Source organism: Chiloscyllium plagiosum, unplaced genomic scaffold (genome assembly GCF_037043375.1).
Source record: "Chiloscyllium plagiosum isolate Xiang-an unplaced genomic scaffold, Cpla_swu_hap1 HiC_scaffold_3, whole genome shotgun sequence".
In the NCBI taxonomy this organism is placed as follows: Eukaryota; Metazoa; Chordata; class Chondrichthyes; order Orectolobiformes; family Hemiscylliidae; genus Chiloscyllium; species Chiloscyllium plagiosum.
The window spans coordinates 101,389,792-101,410,102 of NW_028270141.1; the positions used below are offsets into that span (position 1 = coordinate 101,389,792).

The following is a 20,311-nucleotide window of genomic DNA, read 5'->3' on the forward strand; positions in this document are numbered from 1 at the left end:
ACCAAGTTACATTTTATTGGCCTATTGGCCTAGTTTATAGGGTTCAGTTAGCTCAGTTGGCTGGATAGCTGAATGGCAATACAGAGTGATGCCTACAATACAGAATCAATTCCCACACTAGATGAGGTTACCATAAAGGTACCACCTTCTCAACTTCACCTCGCCAACTGGGACATGGTGCCACTCAGGTTAAACCCACTATGATTCATCTCTCTCTAATCAGAGAGCAAGGGGCCCTATAAGGCATCTGGGATGATAGTGACTTTATCTTATAGAGCTAAATACAATCACAAACTACAGCATGGTCCAATCCATTCACAGTTGTATTAACCTTATCCCAATAACAGCATGAAAAATATGCAAATTTAAATTTTTTTTTTAACAGAAACAACTTAATTTTATGCAGAAAATGGAGAGCTGAAATCAATACACTTTTTGGCATGGCTAACAGAAAATAAATGCCTTGATGAAGGACACCTTCTTTCTAAACATTCTGGGATCAAATAAGCAATTTGTCCGATCAGTTGAGGAATGAGAGGAAGGATAGCGAATCAATTGTGATCTGTTTTTAAATTATTTTGCCTTCCTAGTCCATAGAACCAGATAATGAGGTTCATACATAATGACCTGATTAATACTGCACAAATACGCAACGTGTTTCATAGTGGATTCCATTAGTCGTAATGTTGTCTCATTCCTACTACAGGTACAGCACAGCACCTTCCTCTTCTACCTTATAAATGCATATCTGTATTTCCCCCACCCATGCCAGTCCAAACCAAGCCTGTTTGTTTGATGTGCCACTTGTCAATACAAAGGCATTACCTCCCTTAATCAAGCACAGCTCCCCTGACCTCTTTGCAGTTCTGAAAAAAAACATTTGCTTGAGCCCGGGTTCTGGCATTGGTATTTTTCAAAATGTACACCAAGGTCCTTGCATCTTCTCTGGTTGCAAAATTTAGTTGAATATTTATTTCTACAGCTAAGTGACTAGGAAGGAAGTGGCAGCACGCTGAGGGCTGATGATCTAGTGAATAAATGTAAGTTCACTAACCAGTTTAGATCAGCAACTAGAAATTGGCATCTCAAGAATGGTCATGATCATTATCCTATAATATGTGAAGACAAATAGTTACAACATAGGTTGATCATTCTGGGATGAGTAAATGTGCATGATGAAGCTGAATGCATGAAAGAAAGGTTATTCTGGGGAGTTACAGAATGCAGCCCGCGACCAAAGTGAATGGTTTTCAGCACTAAGTATCTCGTTTCTTAAAAGAAAATTGTTCGTATAATGTGGGCGTCACTGGGTGGACAAACAGTTATTTCCCATCTTGGAAGGTATTGGTGAAATGCCTTCTTCAACTGCTGCAGTCAATGTGCTGCAGGTACACAGACAGAACTATGAAAGAGAGAATTTCAGGAATTAGACCCAGCAACAGTGTAGGATCAGTTGTCGATGCAGTTCCAAGTCAAGGTTGTACCTGGTTTGGAATGGTGGTGTTCACATTAATCTGCTGCCATTGTTCTCCTCGTTGGTAGGGGTTTCCGATTTATAAGATGCTGTGTAAAAAGTCTTAGGGGGATTTTGCAGTGTCACTTGGAGGTGATATGGCTGGTTTGTGATGTCAACAGTGTGGGTTCAATTCCTGCACCAGTTGAGGTTATCATGAAGGACTCTCCCTCTCAATCTCTGCCTTCACCTGAGGCATGGTAACCCTCTGGTTAAACCATCACCAGTTGTTCCTCTCTCCCTAATGTGAGTGCAGACCTTTGGTCCAGTAGGGCTTTACACACTGCTCTCACTCAATGTCAGAGGTGGAGGGAATGAACATTGAAGGAGTTAGTTGGGTTGCAATCAAGTGAAAGCTTTGTCCTGAAGGGTATCAAACTTCTTAAGTGTTGTTGGAGCTTCACCCATCCAGGCAAGTGGGAGTATTCCATCAGACTCTCGACAAATGCTTTGTTGATGAATGACAAGCTTTGGGGAGTCAGGAAGTGAATTATTTGCTGCAGGATTTCTAATTCTCTGATCTGCTCTTGAAGGCAATGTATTTATTTGCTTGGTCCAGTTCAGTTTCAGGTTATAGATAACCTCTGAATAGTGAGGATTCAGTTATGGTAACATCATTGAGTGTTAAGGGACAATGGTTAGATTCTCTCTTGTTGGACAATGGTCATTGCCTGACATTTGTGTAGTCCCAATGTTACTTGCCACTTGTCAGCACAAACCTGGGTGTTGTCTAAGTCTTGCTATATTTGGACATAGATTTCATTATCTGAGGAGTTGTGAATGGTGTTGAGCATTGTGCAATCATTGGTGAACTTCTGACCTTACAATGGAGAGAAGGTCATTGATCAAACAGCTAAAGATGGTTGACACTAAGACATTACCCTGAGGAACTCCTGCAGAGATGTCCTGGAGCTGAGATGACTGACATCCAGCGACCACAATCATTGTGCCAGGCATGACTAACAAGTGGAGAATTTGCCTCCTGATACCCATTTATTCCAGTTTTGTTAGGGCTACTTGATGCCACACCTGGTTGAATGCAGCCTTGAAGTCAATGACTGTCACTCTCACCTTATCTCTGGAATTCATCTCTTTTGTCCATGTTTGAACCGAGGCTGTAGTGAGGTCAGGAGTTGAATGGTCTTGGCAGAACCCAAACTGGATGCCAGTGAGCAGGTTATTGCTGAGCAGGTGTTGCTTGACGGCATATGATAACACCTTTGACCATTGGCCACGTCTGGCTTTTTGTGGACAGAACATACCTGGGCAATTTTCCACATTGTTGGGTAAATGCCAGTGTTGTAACTGTACCGCAAGAGCTTGGCTAAGGATGTGGTAAGATCTGGAGCTCAAATTTTCAGTACTAGTGACAGACTTTTGTCAGAGCTGGAAGCCTTTGGTTTCAACCATCTCTTGATATCACGTGGAGTGAACCAAATTGCATCAAGACTGATCTCTGTGGTGCTGTGGATTTCTGGGGGAGTCCAAGGTGAATCATTCACTTGGCACTTCTGACTGATGATTGTTGCAAATGCTCAGCCTTATCTTTTCTACTGATATCTTGGGCTCTTCTGTTATTGAGGATGGGGATATTTGTGGATCCTTCTCCTCCAGTGAATTATTTAACAGCTGGATGTGGCAGGACTGCAGAGCTTAGTTGTGGGATCACTTAGCTCTGCCTATCACTTCTTGCTTATTTTGTTTGGCATAAAAGTACTCCTGTTTGGTGGCTGCAGCAGGTTGATACCTTATATTTTGGTATGCCTGGCACTGCTCTTGGCATGCCCTCCTGCACTCTCCATTGAATAAGGATTCATACCCTGGCTTAATCAAATGAAAAATAGTGCTGATGTTGGAAATCTGAAACAAACACAGAGAATGCTGGAGAAACTCAGAAGGTCAGTTCTGAAAAAGAGTCATACGGGATTCAAAACATTAACTCTGTTTCTGTTTCTATAGATGCTGCTAGAACTGCTAAACTTCTCCGGCATTTGATCCTCTGGCCTGATGGTAATGGTTGTTCGGGGGACATGTTGGGCCATGAGATTGCAGTTTGTTTGGATTATGATTTTGCTATTGCCAACTCATGGATATCCAGTTCAAAGACTGTCCCATTTAGCACAGTGATGATGCTGTACAGTGTGCTCTAAGTATTTTCAATGTGAATGTGGGACTTTGTCTCCAAATGGACTGTGTGGGTGTCACTCTTACTGACACTTTGATAGATGTATCTGCAGAGGTTAGATTGGTAAGAATGAGGTCAAATGTGTTCTCCCCCTTGTTGGTTCCCTTACCACTTGCCGCAGACCAAGTCTAGCAGCTATGTCCTTTAGGACCTGACCAGCTCGATCAGTAGTGCTGCTGCTGAGCCACTCTTGGTGGTGAACAGTGAAATCCTCAACCCAAAGTACATTCTGTACTAGCCACCTTCAGTGCTTCCTCCAAGTGTTGCTTAACATCAAGGAGCACAGAGTCATCAGCCAAGAGAGGGCAGTGCATGATCATCAGCAGAAGGTTCTCTTTCCCATGTTTGACCTGATGCCACAAGCTTCAAGGGATCCAGAGTCAATGTTGAGGACTTCCAGGGCAGCTCACTTCTGACTGTATACCACTGTGCCACCACCTCTGCCAGCTCTGTCCTGCCAGTGGAACAGGTCATATTCAGGGATGGCGATGGTGATGACTTGGAAATTGTTTCTCAGATATGACACCATGCATATGTCAGGCTGTTGCTTGACTAGTCTGTGAGACAGCTCTCCCAGATATTAGTGAGGAGGACTTTGCAGGATTATTGGGCTGTCATTTCTGGTTGATACCAGGTGGGTCCATCTGGTTTCATTCTGATATGAGACTTTCCAGCAGTTGGTACAACTGAGTGTCATGCTAAACCATTTCAGAGGGCAGTTAAGAGTCAACCACATTGCTATGGGTCTAGAGTCACATGTAGACCAGACTAGGCAAGGTCTATTATGGTGCTAATGTTCACTAAAGTACGTTAATGAACCAGATAGGTTTTTCCCATGGAGATGGTGGAGGATTCAAACATCAAGTGAGTGCCAGAGATCAAATGGGCAGGGGCTGTGTTTGAGATTTTAACACCCCGCCCCCCCCATCCTTTTTTGGACCAAAACAGTTCTGGACCTGTTTTGATTTTACTCCCGTAAATTAATTTTTGCTTTGTGTCGCAGAGGGGATTTCGCTTTCCCAAGACCTCTGAGTAAATATATTGTGTGCTTCTAGGAATCGACCAGAAAGCGCTGCACTGGTTTTGGTTTCCTGGCTTATTGAGTTTTCATGCAATTCCTTGATTCCTGAAGGTGGCAGAGTGACACTACCATTGACTGTGATTTAGGGTACAACTGCCAAAGGAGTAAAGAAGAATTGAATGGTAATAGCACAATAGATTTTGCTGTAGTTAATAACCTTGTATTTTCAATCAAGTAGGAATTAACGATCATGTCCATTGTTGACAATTATATATCCTTACATGTCAGCTTCTTTGCTTGCTATCTTGGAAATATGAAACCACACTGAAGAATTAAATAATTCTGGTGCGTTTGAACCAACCCAGTCAAAGAAATGGTTTCCAAACACATTTAATCTGGACCAAAAAAAAGACCTAAAAGTCAGATACAGATGAAAATCTAAAACGTAACTAGAAAACTTTGGTAAGACTCAGGTAGCATCTGATGAACAAATTGGAGTCAGTTAATTTTTCAATTATAAAGGCTTTCAAACATATAATTAAATGAAGGTCTGTTAAATTTAAAATGAGCTTCAATCAAGTGTAGACTTGAACAAATCCCAGTTTTGTGTTTGAATTGAATGACATTGCCCTTCCTTAAGTTGAGAAAACTTAATTCAACAGTTACGTATTAAAATAAATTAGGGCATGTTGAGTTCTGAGTTGTCATCTTTTGATCTTGAGCAATGATGGACAAAATCGCAGTACTATGCAAACTTACGTTCTTAGGGGAGATTGCTATTTTGTAAATCATGTAACTTTTCTTTATTCCTTCATGGTATTTGGAAAGTGCTGGAAAGCTTGACAGTGATTTGCCTGTCCCTAATTGCCCTTGAGGAGGCACCTACGTGGGCTGCAATTAGTTTTCCAATGGGAAATAAGTGATCTTGGTGACTTGAACAAATAATGCAACCATGAAACACATCACACATCTGCACTTATGTTTCACTTACACCTATACCTTGAAATAATGCACAAAGCCAAATACAGCTGTGATGTTTAGTAACACAGGATGTGCTTTGCCTGTACATGAAGCTGGCTATAGGTCTGTTTACAACATTAGTGTAACATTTTCCCAACTTCCCAACTTCTTTTGGAATAGTGGGTCTCTCCCTGGAAATTACTGGCTGGGTGTGGCATACTTGTGAGGAGTGTTCTCTTCTTCAGTGACTTTCTCCAGCACTGTGTAAACTATCAGAGGACCTACACAATGAATCAAGCTGAAATCTGCAAAGTTAAAAGAAAGGTTTAGAGTGGATGTCAGTGGAAACCTTATTTTCCGAAGGAGTAAGAAAATTGCCCAGAGTTCAGTGTCTACAGGAAAGTGAACACTGTTAAATCAAAAGATCAACTTTCAGCAATGGTCTGATAGTTTGGTTTCAGAAATAAAATCAATATTAAATTAGCAGGTGATGTGAAAATGGTACTAATAATGTAAAATGTACATCGATCTACACATGGATGAAGACTTTTGGAATCAGTAAATGTTCAGTTCAAGAATTGAATGCCAAACACAGCAGAGAGCCTGACTCCAAACACCCTTTAGCTCCGGAAGGTGAACTCTTCAGTCATTCAATCTCTCCTGTCTTCCATTTAGAGTGGTGCTGGAGAAGCACAGCAGGTCAGGCAGCATCCGAGGAGCAGGAAAATCGAGCTGATGAAGAGCTTTTGTCCGAAACGTCGATTTTCCTGCTCCTTGGATGCTGCCTGACCTGCTGTGCTTCTCCAGCACCATTCTAATCTAGAGTCTGGTTTCCAGCATCTGCAGTCCTCACTTTTGCCTCTCCTGTCTTCCACCCTATTTCTTTTTTTCCTTGTCCCACTTACCCCTTGCGCAAACCCCATTACTGTATATTTCTAACTTTTGCCAGTTGTGATGAAAGATCTTTGACCTGAATACTGAACTCTGTTTCTCCAGCCTATCCATGCTGCCTGACCTGCTGTGTATTTCTTGCATTTTCTGTATTTCTTTCAGATTTCCAGCACGTGCCATGTTTAAATTGGGTTTGCCTGTTTCATAAGTAAATGTTGTGCAACTCAGGTACTGCCATGTCTCAGTGAAATAGGCACACTCTGAGTTTCCAAAGTATCAAAACAGTGTACTTTTCATTAACTGATTGATTATGCACCAAACATTGTTCAGAAAAACAGGATTGTATTGATCCAGGTGCAGTCAAACAGAATAAAGCCATGGACTAATTGAAGATTGTGAAAATAACTTCAGAAAAAGCCTGTGGAAGAAATGGAAAGCATTGGAAATATTGTGACCTGATTGTTGTTTTAAACTTTCTTTGTAGGTGGATGCTGCTGTCAAAGCTGCCAAAGATGCCTTCCCTGCATGGTCAGCGAAGAGTCCTTTGCAACGATCCCAGATACTACATAAACTGGCAGACCTGATAGAGGCCCATCTGGAGGAATTTGCTCAAGCAGAATCGAAAGACCAAGGTAATGATTGTTTCTGTGAGTGTGTTATAAGTGTTGGAGATGTGGCTGGGACCTATCCCATTGCATCTATACAATCACAGTTGAGCTGGTGGGTTACTGTGCTCAGATCATTTGATGGCACCATGTGCTTGCCTCTGAAAATGGAAAGTTCTTGCAAAAACACTGCTGCTTGCCTTGCACCCTTCAACGTATATGCAACCTGAGCACTGTTTGATTGTTTGAATTCTGATACTATTCAAGCCAAGAATATAAAAAAAATTGAACAAGAGCACAGTGATTCCATCATTGGCCACCCTTGGTTTCGTGGCATTCAATAACTATAGCTGTGCCTCACCAAATTGCCAGCAACCTGAATTTCAAAATGTTCAACTGACTTTGGCTCCTATTCCTTTTTAGAAGAGAGAGTTGCAGATTTCTGGAACCCTTCTGTGTGAAGAAGTAACTGCTGTCATTGTTGCTGAATGCCCTAGCTCTGTTTATAAATATCGTACCCTTGTCCAGGAATCTCCAATGTGAGGAAATAGTTTCTCTTGATTTACCCTATCAACTCCTTTCATCAACTTAAAAATCTCAATTGAATGACACTGTAACATTATAAAGTCAAGGGAGTGCAGCACGAATGTATTCACCCCGACAGGGTAAAAACTGAGAGGTTGTCTTTCACTGTTGAGGAATCTAAAACATGAAGGGTACACAATCTCAGAATCATGGATCATTCGTTTAGGAGTGAGTTGAGAGATTTCTTTACTCAGAATGTTGTGAATCAGACACACTTTCCATACCCTGTTATTCATGGAGATCAAAAATCTTTCTATCACAAATATATTCAACACTGGAGAATTCACAATCCTGGAGGGTGGAGCATTCTAAGGATTCACAACCACCTAACTAATCTCATCCCACTTTTCAACACCTGGCTCATAGCCTCGTAAGCTTTGGCATTGCAAGTGCACATCTAAATAATTATTAAATATTATGAGGGTTTCTGCCACTATCACCCCTACAGACAGTGAATTCCTCTGACTGGTACAATACAGATACTTGCCACTGCTCCTGGGTGTGCTGACGGCAAGAGGAGCTGCCAGTTTTTGATTGGTCAGCTGCTCTAAGTGCATAATGACAACTGTCTCTGGGATCCTGAAGACTAATGCTGGCCACTTAAGTGCCTGAAGGCCCCCACCAGTTCTCTGGCTGGTGTACAACATCCCCATCGAGCTGATTAAATCTGGCCCTCGGATCAGGGAGTCTGGATTATGGGTTGAATTCAGGACCACTAGTTGGGGAAGGAGAGTGACATGGGTCAGTTGGGAAATAGGGACAGGATAGAGTAGGAGACTTGGAGGAGAGGTTGGGAAATCACAATTAGAAATTGAGGATCAAGAAATCCAATTGGGGAGAACATCAGATTTGTGGCACTGGGCCTAAAGGGCAGAGTTTGGGACTAGGGGCCACAGTGATTATGGTAAATATTTACATCTTTGACTTACACAATGGTTAGAGTTGGCAGATGTAGGGTAGAGGCATGAACAGGCTGTAGGTACCTTTTTTGCAGATGCAAGTAGCCCAGGACATTTTTCTCCTGAAGGATGTTTTCCAGTTTCAAATGGGCTAAAGGAGCATGGGCTTATTTGCATTCCGAAGCCTAAAACCAGCTAAATGTCTAAAAACCAAATGTCAATGAGCCCAATTTGATGGCTAGGGTGTTTTAATTGATTTACTTCTGGCTTTGGGAAAGTTTTGGAAAACATTTCCTGAGATGATGAGGTGGATTGAGAGGGATCTGTGATAATAGTTCTCCCTGTATTCCATGAGATCTAACTTTGCTAATCAGTCTCCCATGGGGAACCTTGTTGAAAGCTTTACTGAAGTCCATATAGATCACATCTACCGCTCTGCCCTCATCAATCTTCTTTGTTACTTCTTCAAAAAACTCAATCAATGTAAATAGTATTGTAACTGTATTTCAAGACAGATGCCTCAACAAGAACCCAGTAGTTATGGTATATTTTAGAAATGTCCGAGGATTGTACTCTTCCCAATCCCTCATTTCCCAATCAGTAAGGAGCTAGTTGCCTGTCTCTCTTTGACAGATACTTGTTGATTTAAAAAGTAAACATTTGATTTTTTTTCTTTAAATAACCAGTGTTCTGACAGACTGTCAATGGAGTCCCCAACATGCTCACATTCCATTAATGGAACAAATTGTATATGAGTAGAGTAGTCAAGTTTTGGACATTTTCAGTGTGTCATGTTAACCAATATAGGGACAGACTTGGACAGATTTCCTCACTGTGAATATGGTTTCATAAACAGATCCAATTAAATAATTTCACAAGTACTATTTTTTATCTTTTCAAATTTTAGGAAAAACAATAACTGCAGCCCGAAGCATGGAAATACCTCGAGCAGTCTATAATTTCCGTTTCTTTGCCTCAATTATCCTGCACTATACAACCGAATGTGCAGAGATGGACCATATGGGATGCACCAACTTCACCACACGGACTCCGGTGGGAGTAGGTGAGGCAACAATTGTCAATATTGAAGGTTTATAATAGGGTTGTCAAACCTTTCAAATTGAGGGGGCTACACTTCAAAAGGTCGACTTTGGCACAATAATATGATTTCAGTAAAAAGAGCCACAAATAAATTGCTGATTTAAATAAATGCATAACCAATAAATATAGCCATTAATAGTGCCAAGCAATGAGCTAAACAATAAAATCTTTAACTGTATTTTAGCTAAGAAGCAGAGCGAGTGAAGGACAGACTAGGCCACAGGTTCTGGTCACCAGGGAAGTGAGGGGGACTGGGGCTGATCTAAGAAGTTGGGTCTAACTAACATTGACCTTAATTCATCTCTGGCAATGTACACTCTTTGCTGGCCTCAGTAGAATTCACATGAAAGTGTGAGTTAGAACTGGGTTACCTTTCAATCTTGGTTTTCCTCCTCTTCCAGCCTGCTTTGTGGTTACATTTCTGTGGATGGTGAAGAGGTGGATGTCTGACGAGTTCACACTCAGTCTCAGGGTTCATTGACTGTCTCCCTTTCCCACTTGCAGGTACATGTTAACATACTCTCCATTTTCCCTCCCTACTCATGTGCCCACACTCTTCCAAAATTGTCTAAACCTTTCCATACACACATACATGTTGCACATCCCTTCTTCCTGTCCTATGTTCCCACACTTCTCTCTGTCCCTCCCATATACATGTGCAGTTCGCCCCTCCATCCCACCCATCCATTTTCTTTGTCTCTAATCCTCTCATTCAAAATACACACACACACACATACACACACACGTAGGGCATTCTGCTGCACCATCTTGACCACCTCCGCCAGGATGCTAACCCCTGTGCAGGAAAGTGTGTTATCTTCCCTGCCTGTCTTGCTCCTCAACTCAGAGCTTGTTACTCTGCACCCCCTAGCTGCCATCTCATTCTTTCCAGGTTGTCCTTTCCCTACCTGCCCAACCTGCCACTGTCATCATTCCTGGTGTACAGGCCTCAGGCAGTGAAGCTCCTCATATTTCCACAACTCACTACCCTTCTAATCAGCATCTGTTTCACCCTCACTTTTGCGGCTAGAGGTTTACTGTGAACCTATCAGCAGCAAATGCAGGAGAGTAAGGGTGTCTAATTGGAGCCGATCTCCTTGCAGAATCTCCCAGTTATCCTTCCTGTTTTCTGAATAACAAGGCGAGTAGATCGGACCTTCTGGTAGCCACAGACAAGCCTCCTGTTGAACAATCCTGGTTTATAATCTTCTTTCCTATTATTATAAACAATTAAAAATGTATTTTTGTGGAAATATATTCAAGTATTTTGTACAACGATGTGATGAAGAAAAACGAACTTTACAAGATATACTGTTATTTACAAGAACATTTTAATATAACCTTCAAGACTTTGTAAAGCGAGAGTCGTAACAGAGCCTGGTTAACAATCTTCATCCCAACACAAAGATTAATGAAAGTATTATAAGGGAATCTAATGTGTAAGTGCAGCGAGAAGAATGACATACTGTCTTGAGCATGGTTTTGCATTTGAGAAAGACAGGAACTGGCCCTTCTCCTATGATAACAGGATTATAGAATCATACAGTATAGAACAGGCCTTTTTACACATCAGATCTATTTCATTTCATCTCATGCTTTCTTGTTACTTTTATGGGAATTTGTCAATTTAACTGAACTGATCCCAAACTGAAGGATGAAACAATGTCCACCCCGAAGGTCACGCCAGAGGGCAGTGGGTGGGTGACATTGATGCCCTTGTTAGGCCCTAGTGGTGGGAACATGCAACTGTGGGTCTCTGCTGCTCCCCTTTTGACAGACCCTTTGACAAATGAGATTCTTATCCTAAGCGGGTGCTCTAAAGACAAAGCAAGTGGTAATTTGTAGGTGTTTATGAAACAATTGCTGCTTTCTGAAATAACTCCACAGAGGCTGGTATCCGATGACCAAGTCACCCTTTATTTAAATGTGGAGAGTCCTTGATACTGATCCAGCTCCCTCCAGAAGAAGCGCTTATGCCCGAAACATTGATTCTCCTGCTCCTTGGATGCTACCTGACCTGCTGCACTTTTCCAGCAACACATTTTTCAGCTCTGATCTCCAGCATCTGCAGTCCTCACCTTCTCCCAGCTCCCTCAGAGCCAGCTCTCAGAGTGAGCAGAATATCTGACATTACTGTCCTTTTTTTTGACACTCCCTTTTTCTTTTTTTGATTACACCCCACACTACCGCCTAACTGCGATAGTGCTTTTTTCTTCCCCCAGCACCCATGTTGTGTGTGTGCAGGTGTGAGACACAGTGAGAGACACATGATGCACAAATCTTTATTCAAATTTCCACCACCAGGAAGAAAGGAAACACCCAAGTAGCCAGTAACAAGCAGTGCCCTTGACATCAAAGGGCAATGCTGTGTGATCAGACAGTGAAGGGGAGGGCAGGGATTAAATCAAAATAGAGTTAGAGGGGAAAATAATGCACTCCACTCCCTGCGGTGCCCACCTCTCCGTGAACAACTCCAGGGTGTTGGTGACATTCCTGTTCTTATCTGCTAGCCAGGGCTCCCTGACTGGGCCAGATTAACAGCCCAATCAGGGAGCTCATATCCTATGAGGCTCGTCTGGCTGACCTTGCTACGATCCCTACACTTTGGATCATGCAGAACTGAGAGTAACCCATTCCTCACTACTGCATACACATGCTCATCAGTGATTGTAATGCAATGGCTATTCTCACTAAAACAGCTCCACCTCTGCTTTTGTACTCCAGCCAGGAGCTAAATAAAAATGGAGTTTAATTTCCTGGTGTACATGGGCTTAAAGGGAATCATTTTATTGAAACTCTGCAACCGAAGGCAATCGGAGCTGTCATGAACAGGCTGCCAGCATTCACTGTGCAGGGTCGGTCATGAAGAATGGGATGTTGGTGAGGTGCTGGGGGATGGTTTCTTCATGCAGCACAGAACAAGCACAATTTCAGAGGAGAAATATAATTCTAGCTGTGAAAACAAAGATCAAAAATCGCATGTAGGCGCACAGAGTGAAGTACTATTTAATGGCAATTAATATGTATGTAGCCATTATCCTCACTGTGCTATCCAGTATTAGGTAGTGATTCAGAGAGATTTGGAATTATGGTACTTTCCTACCTTCTTCCTTAGACAAGAATGACATATAGTTTAAAAAAAAGCCAAATAAACTTTTTGAACATCATCATGAGACACAACTGCTTCACATAGCTTTACAAAATTCCTTCAATTATTATTTTACTCCCAGAATTGAGTATTAAATGCTGAGACCTCATATCAAGATATTTGGGGTAGAAGATGACAACCCAATCACATAGCCTTTCCTACAACCCATCACACAGCCTTCCATGTAATTCAACACGCAGCCTTTTCCACATCCCAGTTATGCAATCCATCACATAGCTCTGCACACAGTTCAATACACAGCCTATTACACATCCCAATTATACAATCCATCACATAGATGAGCATACAACCCATAACATAGTCTATTATACAATCCATGACACAGCTCATCGCACAGCTTATTGCACAATCTAATGGACGGATAATTACACAGAAGCCATTACATATCCTATTGTACTGTTCATTACACAACCCACCACATAGCTTTTTATGCATAGTAGTTAAACAGTCCGTCACATCGTCCATTATGCAGCATGTTGCACAACCTTCATGCAACCCATTACCCAGCCCATCACACAAACCCACACCTGTTTTCCTGTTCATGTGTATTTGAGTGAGGCTTTTTGTTTGTTCATACACTGAATCTGAGTATTACTGGGCAGGTCCACTCTTATTGGCTATTGTTAATTGCTGAAGAAAGTGTTGGTGAGCTGCCTTCTTGAACCATGACAGTCATGTATTGTAGATACACACACACTGCCATGAGGGAGGGAGTTCCAGGATTTTGACCTAGTTGATACGCAGTATTTCTAGGTCAAAGGTGGTAAGTGGCTTGGAGGAGATCTTGCAGATGTTCCCATGTATCTGCCACCCATATCCTTTTCGATAATAATGGTTGTGGATTTGAAGGGTGCTTTCTAAGGAGCTTTGATGTGGAGTTGCAGTGCATCTTGTAGACGGTCAACAATACTGCCCCTGTACCTTCAGGAGCAGTGAATATTGATGGTGTTGATGGGGTGCCTATCAAGTAGGCTGCTTTGCCTTGATGGTGTTAAGCTTCTTGACTGTCATTGGATCTGCAATCATCAAGTCAAATGGGGAGTATTCCATCACACTCCTGACTTTTGCCTCGATCTTTGTTTGTTGTTTTAACAGAGTCATTTCCAGATGAGCTTTAGAATCACAGTCTATTACACAATCCATCACAAAACCAATGACAGAACTCTTTACACAGCTCATTACATGATCTATTAATACACAGCTCATTACATAGCCCATTACTCAATCCATCATACAAACCATCACACATTCCATTATTTATTCATTACACAACTCAAAAACAATCTATTGAACAGTCCTGTCATATAGAGTCAGAGAGTTGTACAGCACGGAAACAGGCCCTTCGACCCAACTTGTCCATGCCAACCAGGCTTCCTAAACTGAACTAGTCCCATTAAACTGGTTTTGGCCCATATCCCTCTAAACCTTTCCTATCCATGTACCTGTCCAACTGTCTCTTAAATTTTCTAATTGTATCACTTCATCTGACAGTTCATTCCACATACGCACCACCCTCTGTGTGAAAAGTTGTCATTCAGTCCCCTTTTAAATCTTTCCCCTTGCACTTTAAACCTATGCCCTCTAGTTTTGGACTCCCCTACTCTTGAGAAAAGACCTTGGCAATTCACCTTATCTATATCCCTCATGCTTTTATAAACCACTATAAGGTTACCCCTCAACTTCCTGTGCTCCAGGGAGAAAAGGCTCCAACCTATTCTGCCTCTCCTTATAACTCAAACTTTCCAGTCTCAATAACATCCTTGTAAACCTTTTGATTTGATTTGATTTGATTTATTATCATGATAAAGTAAAAGATGTTGTCTTACATGCTTTAAGGCAGATTGCACTATCCAAGTGCATCAGGGTAACAGAACAGAGTAGAGTGGTGCTGGAAAAACACAGCAGTTCAGGCAGCATCCGAGGAGCAGGAAAATCGACGTTTCAGGCAAAAGCCCTTCATCAGGAATACAGGCAGAGTGCCTGAAGGGTGGAGAGATAAATGAGAGGAGGCCCCTCGGATGCTGCTTGAACTGCTGTGTTTTTCCAGCACCACTCTACTCCAGAATCTGGTTTCCAGCACCTGCAGTCATTGTTTTTACCTAACAGAACAGAGTGTAGGATATAACATTACAGCTGCCAAGAAGGTGCAGAGATAGACTAACCTTAACGTTAAAGAGGCTCATTCAGAAGTCTGATAACAGCAGAGAAGAAGCTGTTCTTGAATCTGTTCGTATGTGTATACAAACTTTTATATCTTTTGCCTGATGAAAGAGAGTGGAAGAGAGTATAACCGAAGTGGGAGGGATCTTTGATTATATTGTTGCTTTCCCAATGCAGCAGAAAGTATAGATGAAGTCAATGGATGCACTCTTTCCAGTTTAATAATATCCCTCCTGTAGTGAGGTGACTAGATTTGTACATAGTACTCCAAATGTGGCCTTACCAGTGTCTTGTACAGCTGTGACATGATGTTCCAACTCCTATACTCAGTGCTCTGAATGATGAAGGGAAGAGTGCCAAACCCTCTGCTTCACTACTCTGTCTAGTTGTGAAACCACTTTCAAGGACCTATGTACCTGCACCTCTTAGCCTCACCCCTAGATCCCATCGCACAGCCATGACACCATCCATAGCTCAGCCATCACATGGCTCATTACACAGTCCATTGTACAACCTACCACACCGCCCATTACACCCAGGTACACCCAGGTTTTATCCCTATTACCGATATTGTGGACGAATCTTCAAATATGTTCTGAAATTCCATAAAATTTAGATATATAACATGTATTCATCTGTAAAGTTAGTGATTTATTCGAAACATTTAGCTAAATTAGTCAAGCATGAAGTTCCTTCTGAACATTTATTTTCATTAGTGACTTGTCCACATCCTTTGCAAGTCCTCCTGCTGTCTCACTTTATCTTCCTCTGTTTAATATTGACAAACGATGGAGAAAAAATCAGATGCAAAGGACTAAGAGTCCAGAAAGAAAAACTGTCTTCATTTCTCATCACTGATAACTAAAACAGCATAGAGAAGCAGTCTCCAGATTTTTAGGAGGGTATGGTTTAACAGGAATATGTCAACACTGTTGATTTTTTTCCTTTTCACACAGTCTTTCCCAGGTTAATTTACAAATCACATGTCTGTCCGAAGCTCCAGTTAAATATCTTATTTGACGCAAAGGGTGTGCTTAACCTGGATCCAAGTGAAAATGTGATATTGATGTATATTGATATTGTTCCTTGGCATTTTTGTTTTTCAGGTAAAAGGCTAGGGAGATATAGGACAGAGCTGTTGGAATTGAATCTATTTGGACAATAACTTCAGCTTTATGGAGATAATAGCAAAGTCATTTACTTCGTGGGAGATGGCATATCATCACTGAAACTGAATTATGCAATTGTTTCAGGCAACTCATTAACATTGATGTTGAATAGTGATTGAGCAGATGTAGATCCTTCAGGCAATCCAGCAAAAAAGAGTTAGGTGACAATTTTCACATGGTGTCCATATTTACACATTATTGATTAATACAAGGGATTTGTTCTAAGACCTGAACATGTTGTTGAACACCTGATATGATTAACAACATCAACATAATCTAAGATTTAAGGCTAGACTGTCCACAAATGGCAGTGGGTGCTGGTTCAGTTGTAGTTTTAAATCTGAGAAAAATAATATTTTGTTAAGTAAAGCTATTAATGATATGGATCCAAAGCAGGTATGTGGAATTCGGCCACAGATCCCACCTTGATCTCACTGAATGGTGAAAAAGGCTTGATGGGCTGAATGGCCTACTCCTGTTCTCCTAGCTCCTGTCAATAGCACAATTCTGGGAATCGTGAACTTGTAAGGATGTGGTATGGAAGGTCCAGAAATGAGCAGATTGGTTTTGAAGACTGCTGTATGAAGTTGTACACAGCAGCTTTTCCCTTTCCAGTCTCCGGAAAGCCATTGTAGAAAGTATAGAATGAAAATAATTCTGCCAAAAAGGAACAACCATCACAATGGAAGTTATTCTAAGGTGCCTCTGTAGCTCCCTTAGTCACTATACAGAAAACAGAAGAACGCGGAGAGTGAGACTGAGTTTACTAAATAATGAGTCATGGGTAATTTAGGAAAGGAGGAAAAGGATTGTATATAAACAATTGTGCGTGTGTTTGATATCTGTGCTGTAGCTTTGGCAGGGACATATTTTCTTTCTTGTTGCCAGCCGTAGTTCCACATAATGTGGAGTGACTAATGCAAATTCCTTACTTTGTCTTTTAGCTGGCCTTATCAGTCCTTGGAATTTACCACTGTATCTCTTGACCTGGAAGATAGCTCCAGCCATTGCCACAGGCAACACTGTGGTTGCCAAACCCAGTGAAATGACATCAGTCACTGCTTGGATGATGTGCAAGCTCTTGGATGAAGCAGGTATAATGATGTCAACTGCAGTACCTATGGATGGAGAAACAGAATTAATGTTTCGAGACCAAAATATGATTTCTTCAATGTGATAGATACAAATGTATTTTTTTAGAATTTTCTTTCAGCACTTTTTTATGAAGAACAATTTACTCCATGCTAATATTCAAGTGTTTGCTCATTCCTTGCACAGGTTACATTTTCCACCTGCTGTCATCAGAATTGCTAACTTTCAGTCTTTTGTGTTTGTCAGAAGCTCATAGAATTTTGGTGAACATGATGATGTTGGGAATTGTTCCTGCTTTTGTAAAGTTTATCTTGAAATTGTTTTCATGAAAGTGCTGGTCATCATCATTTGGATATAATTTCCCATATTCAAATATCAGGCATCTTTATCTTTGCAATGTTTCAAACTAAATCATCTTTATCTTTGCAATGTTTCAAACTAAATCATTCTATAATTTATTGCAATTTAGAAATGATTTCTTACTTATCTCCTAGGTGTTCCACCCGGAGTTGTGAACATAGTGTTTGGGACTGGCCCACAGGCTGGGGAGGCAATTGTCTCTCACCCTGACGTGCCACTAATATCCTTCACTGGGAGCACAGTCACTGCTCAGCACATCCAAGAGAAGAGTGCTCCATTCTGTAAGAAGCTCTCTCTGGAGCTCGGAGGGAAAAACCCAGCCATCATCTTTGATGATGCAAACCTTGATGAATGCATTCCAACCACCGTGCGATCCAGCTTTACTAACCAGGTAGGAAATTTGTTGGAATTCAGGTACTAATTTGTCTCCTATGCAACAGCAGTGGTTTAAGGTTAAACATATGTGAAAGCTTTTGTTCTGAATGAGTTCAGACCATCCCAAGATTTTCCTCTACTCAGGGAAGTTTAACTCTGCTTTTCATTTGTCATAGGGCCGTAGAGTTATACAGCACAGAAACTTCGAATTCATCCATGCCGACTAGATATCGTAAATTAATCTACTCCCATTTGCCAGCATTTGGCCCATATCCCTCTAAACCCTTCCTTTTCATGTACCCATCCAGATTCCTTTTAAATGTTGTAATTGTACCAGCTTCCACCACTTCCTCTGGCAGCTCATTCCATACACGCACCACTCTCTGCATGAAAAAGTTGTCCCTTTGGTCCCTTTTAAATCTTTCCCCTTCCACCTTAAACCCTCTAGTTCTGGACCACCCCCAACCTGGGGAAAAGACCTTGTTTATTTACCCTATCCATGCCTCTCATGAGTTTATAAATCTCTATTTTTGATTGAATTTGTTCTGAGGATATGAACCACACTAGATTTATTGCATACCCACTCCTTTCTAGTTACACTGATTACAGAATGGTCTATTCAGCTAATTCAGTGAGCATTAAAAGATAAACTATGGATTGAAATCTCTTTTAGGTCAGGTCATTTAAAAGTGAGAGGTGTTGTTTGCCTCAAGGACATTCATTAAACAATTAATGGTAATTTTCTTGGTGGTAATGCATAAATGGCCATATGTAAAACAATCGCTTTAATAAGTTACCACAGTGGAAACTGAATTGACAACTTTGCATTGCTAGTTCAGTACCATTACCACTGGCCTATCCTATCCAACATGTATAATACAAAAAGGGAAAACAGTCTGGGAGAATGACGCTCAAAGCTGTTCACTGTACAATAATGGAAAAGGGAAATAAACACCAGACACATGGACAGATGTGGTTTTGTTCCTTCTGGAATCTATAGTTATAGAACACAGTGCACTATCTGCCTCAAGGTCAAGAAAGGCAGTAAGTCTTTGACAAGACTTTGAGAGTTTGACAACAGAAAAGAGTTTGACAACATTTTCAGAGATTCATATGAACCCATCACATACCGACAAACTACTGTTATAAAGACATAAGAGCCAGGAACTTTGCAAGAGTACTTGCTACCTGCACCAGGAAGATAAAAAAAAACACTTAACTCAGTCTTTTACTCACAGGGATATAAATATCAAATATGTTTTTGCTTAAATGAAGATATGAACATACAAATGACCAAAAGTCCAAATGTATAATTTAACAGCAAGAGAATAGGCCACCCATTCTCTCAAGCTAGCTCTGCCATTCAATATGATCATGGCTGACGTGATTACTCCATATTCCTGCCAACAATCAAAAACCTTTCACCTCTTTGCTTATTAAGAATTTATCCATTTCTGTCTTAAAAAAATTCAAAGTCTCTACATCCACCTTTTGAGGAAGAGAGTTCCAAAGACGCTCAGTCTTTTGTGAGGAACTGTTTCTCTTTATCTCTGCTTTAACTGGGAACTCCTCATTTTAAACTGTGACTTTTAAATCTTGATTCTTGCACAAGTGGAAATATCCTTTTCATATCCGCCTTTTAAGACTCCTCAGGATCTTGCTTGTTTTAAGACAGTTGCCAATACCAGTGATGGACACCCGCTTCTTTCCCTCAAACTGAACGTAAAATTCAGTCATATTAAGATCACTGTTTCTTCGGAGTGCCTTCACTATGAGATAATTTATTCATCCCCTGCCTCATTGCATAATCCTAGTTTTAGTATAGCCAGCTCTCTGCTTGGCTTCAGAATCTGCTGTTCACAGAAACTATCCTGAGAAAACATTCTGTGAACTTTTCATCTAGCTACCTTTTCCCATCTGACCTTTCCAGTCCGTATGTAGAATAAATTCCTTTAAGATTATTGCTGTGTCTTTCTGACAAGCTCCCACTGTTTCTTCCTATCCACTCCATCCTACCATATGTGACTGTCAAAAATAAACATCAAGGTTTACGTAGACTGATCACGAGGACAACAAAGATCTCAACAAAGATTGTCTTTAGTCAGCACTGAGTATCTTTTAAAATAATGTTTGTGTTTTTAAAAGATATTCAGGAATCCTTGTTCACTTCTAGATCTACTCCTGCTGATTTTCTTCAAGATATGTGTAGATTTGGTTGACTTTTTG

General features: G+C 41.0%; 1 protein-coding gene across 2 annotated transcripts in view; it reads left to right on the forward strand.

The window, feature by feature from the left end:
• Positions 1-20,311, forward strand: part of aldh8a1 (aldehyde dehydrogenase 8 family, member A1) — a 46,939-nt gene that overhangs the window by 20,426 nt on the left and 6,202 nt on the right. Inside the window, exons 2-5 of one of the 2 annotated variants that reach the window (XM_043686266.2) lie at positions 7,055-7,202; positions 9,567-9,722; positions 17,203-17,352; positions 17,845-18,101. In XM_043686266.2, coding sequence (XP_043542201.2) covers positions 7,055-7,202; positions 9,567-9,722; positions 17,203-17,352; positions 17,845-18,101 — 711 coding nt within the window. The remainder of the gene's footprint in view (positions 1-7,054; positions 7,203-9,566; positions 9,723-17,202; positions 17,353-17,844; positions 18,102-20,311) is intronic. The other variant, XM_087982027.1, reaches the window with a different exon arrangement.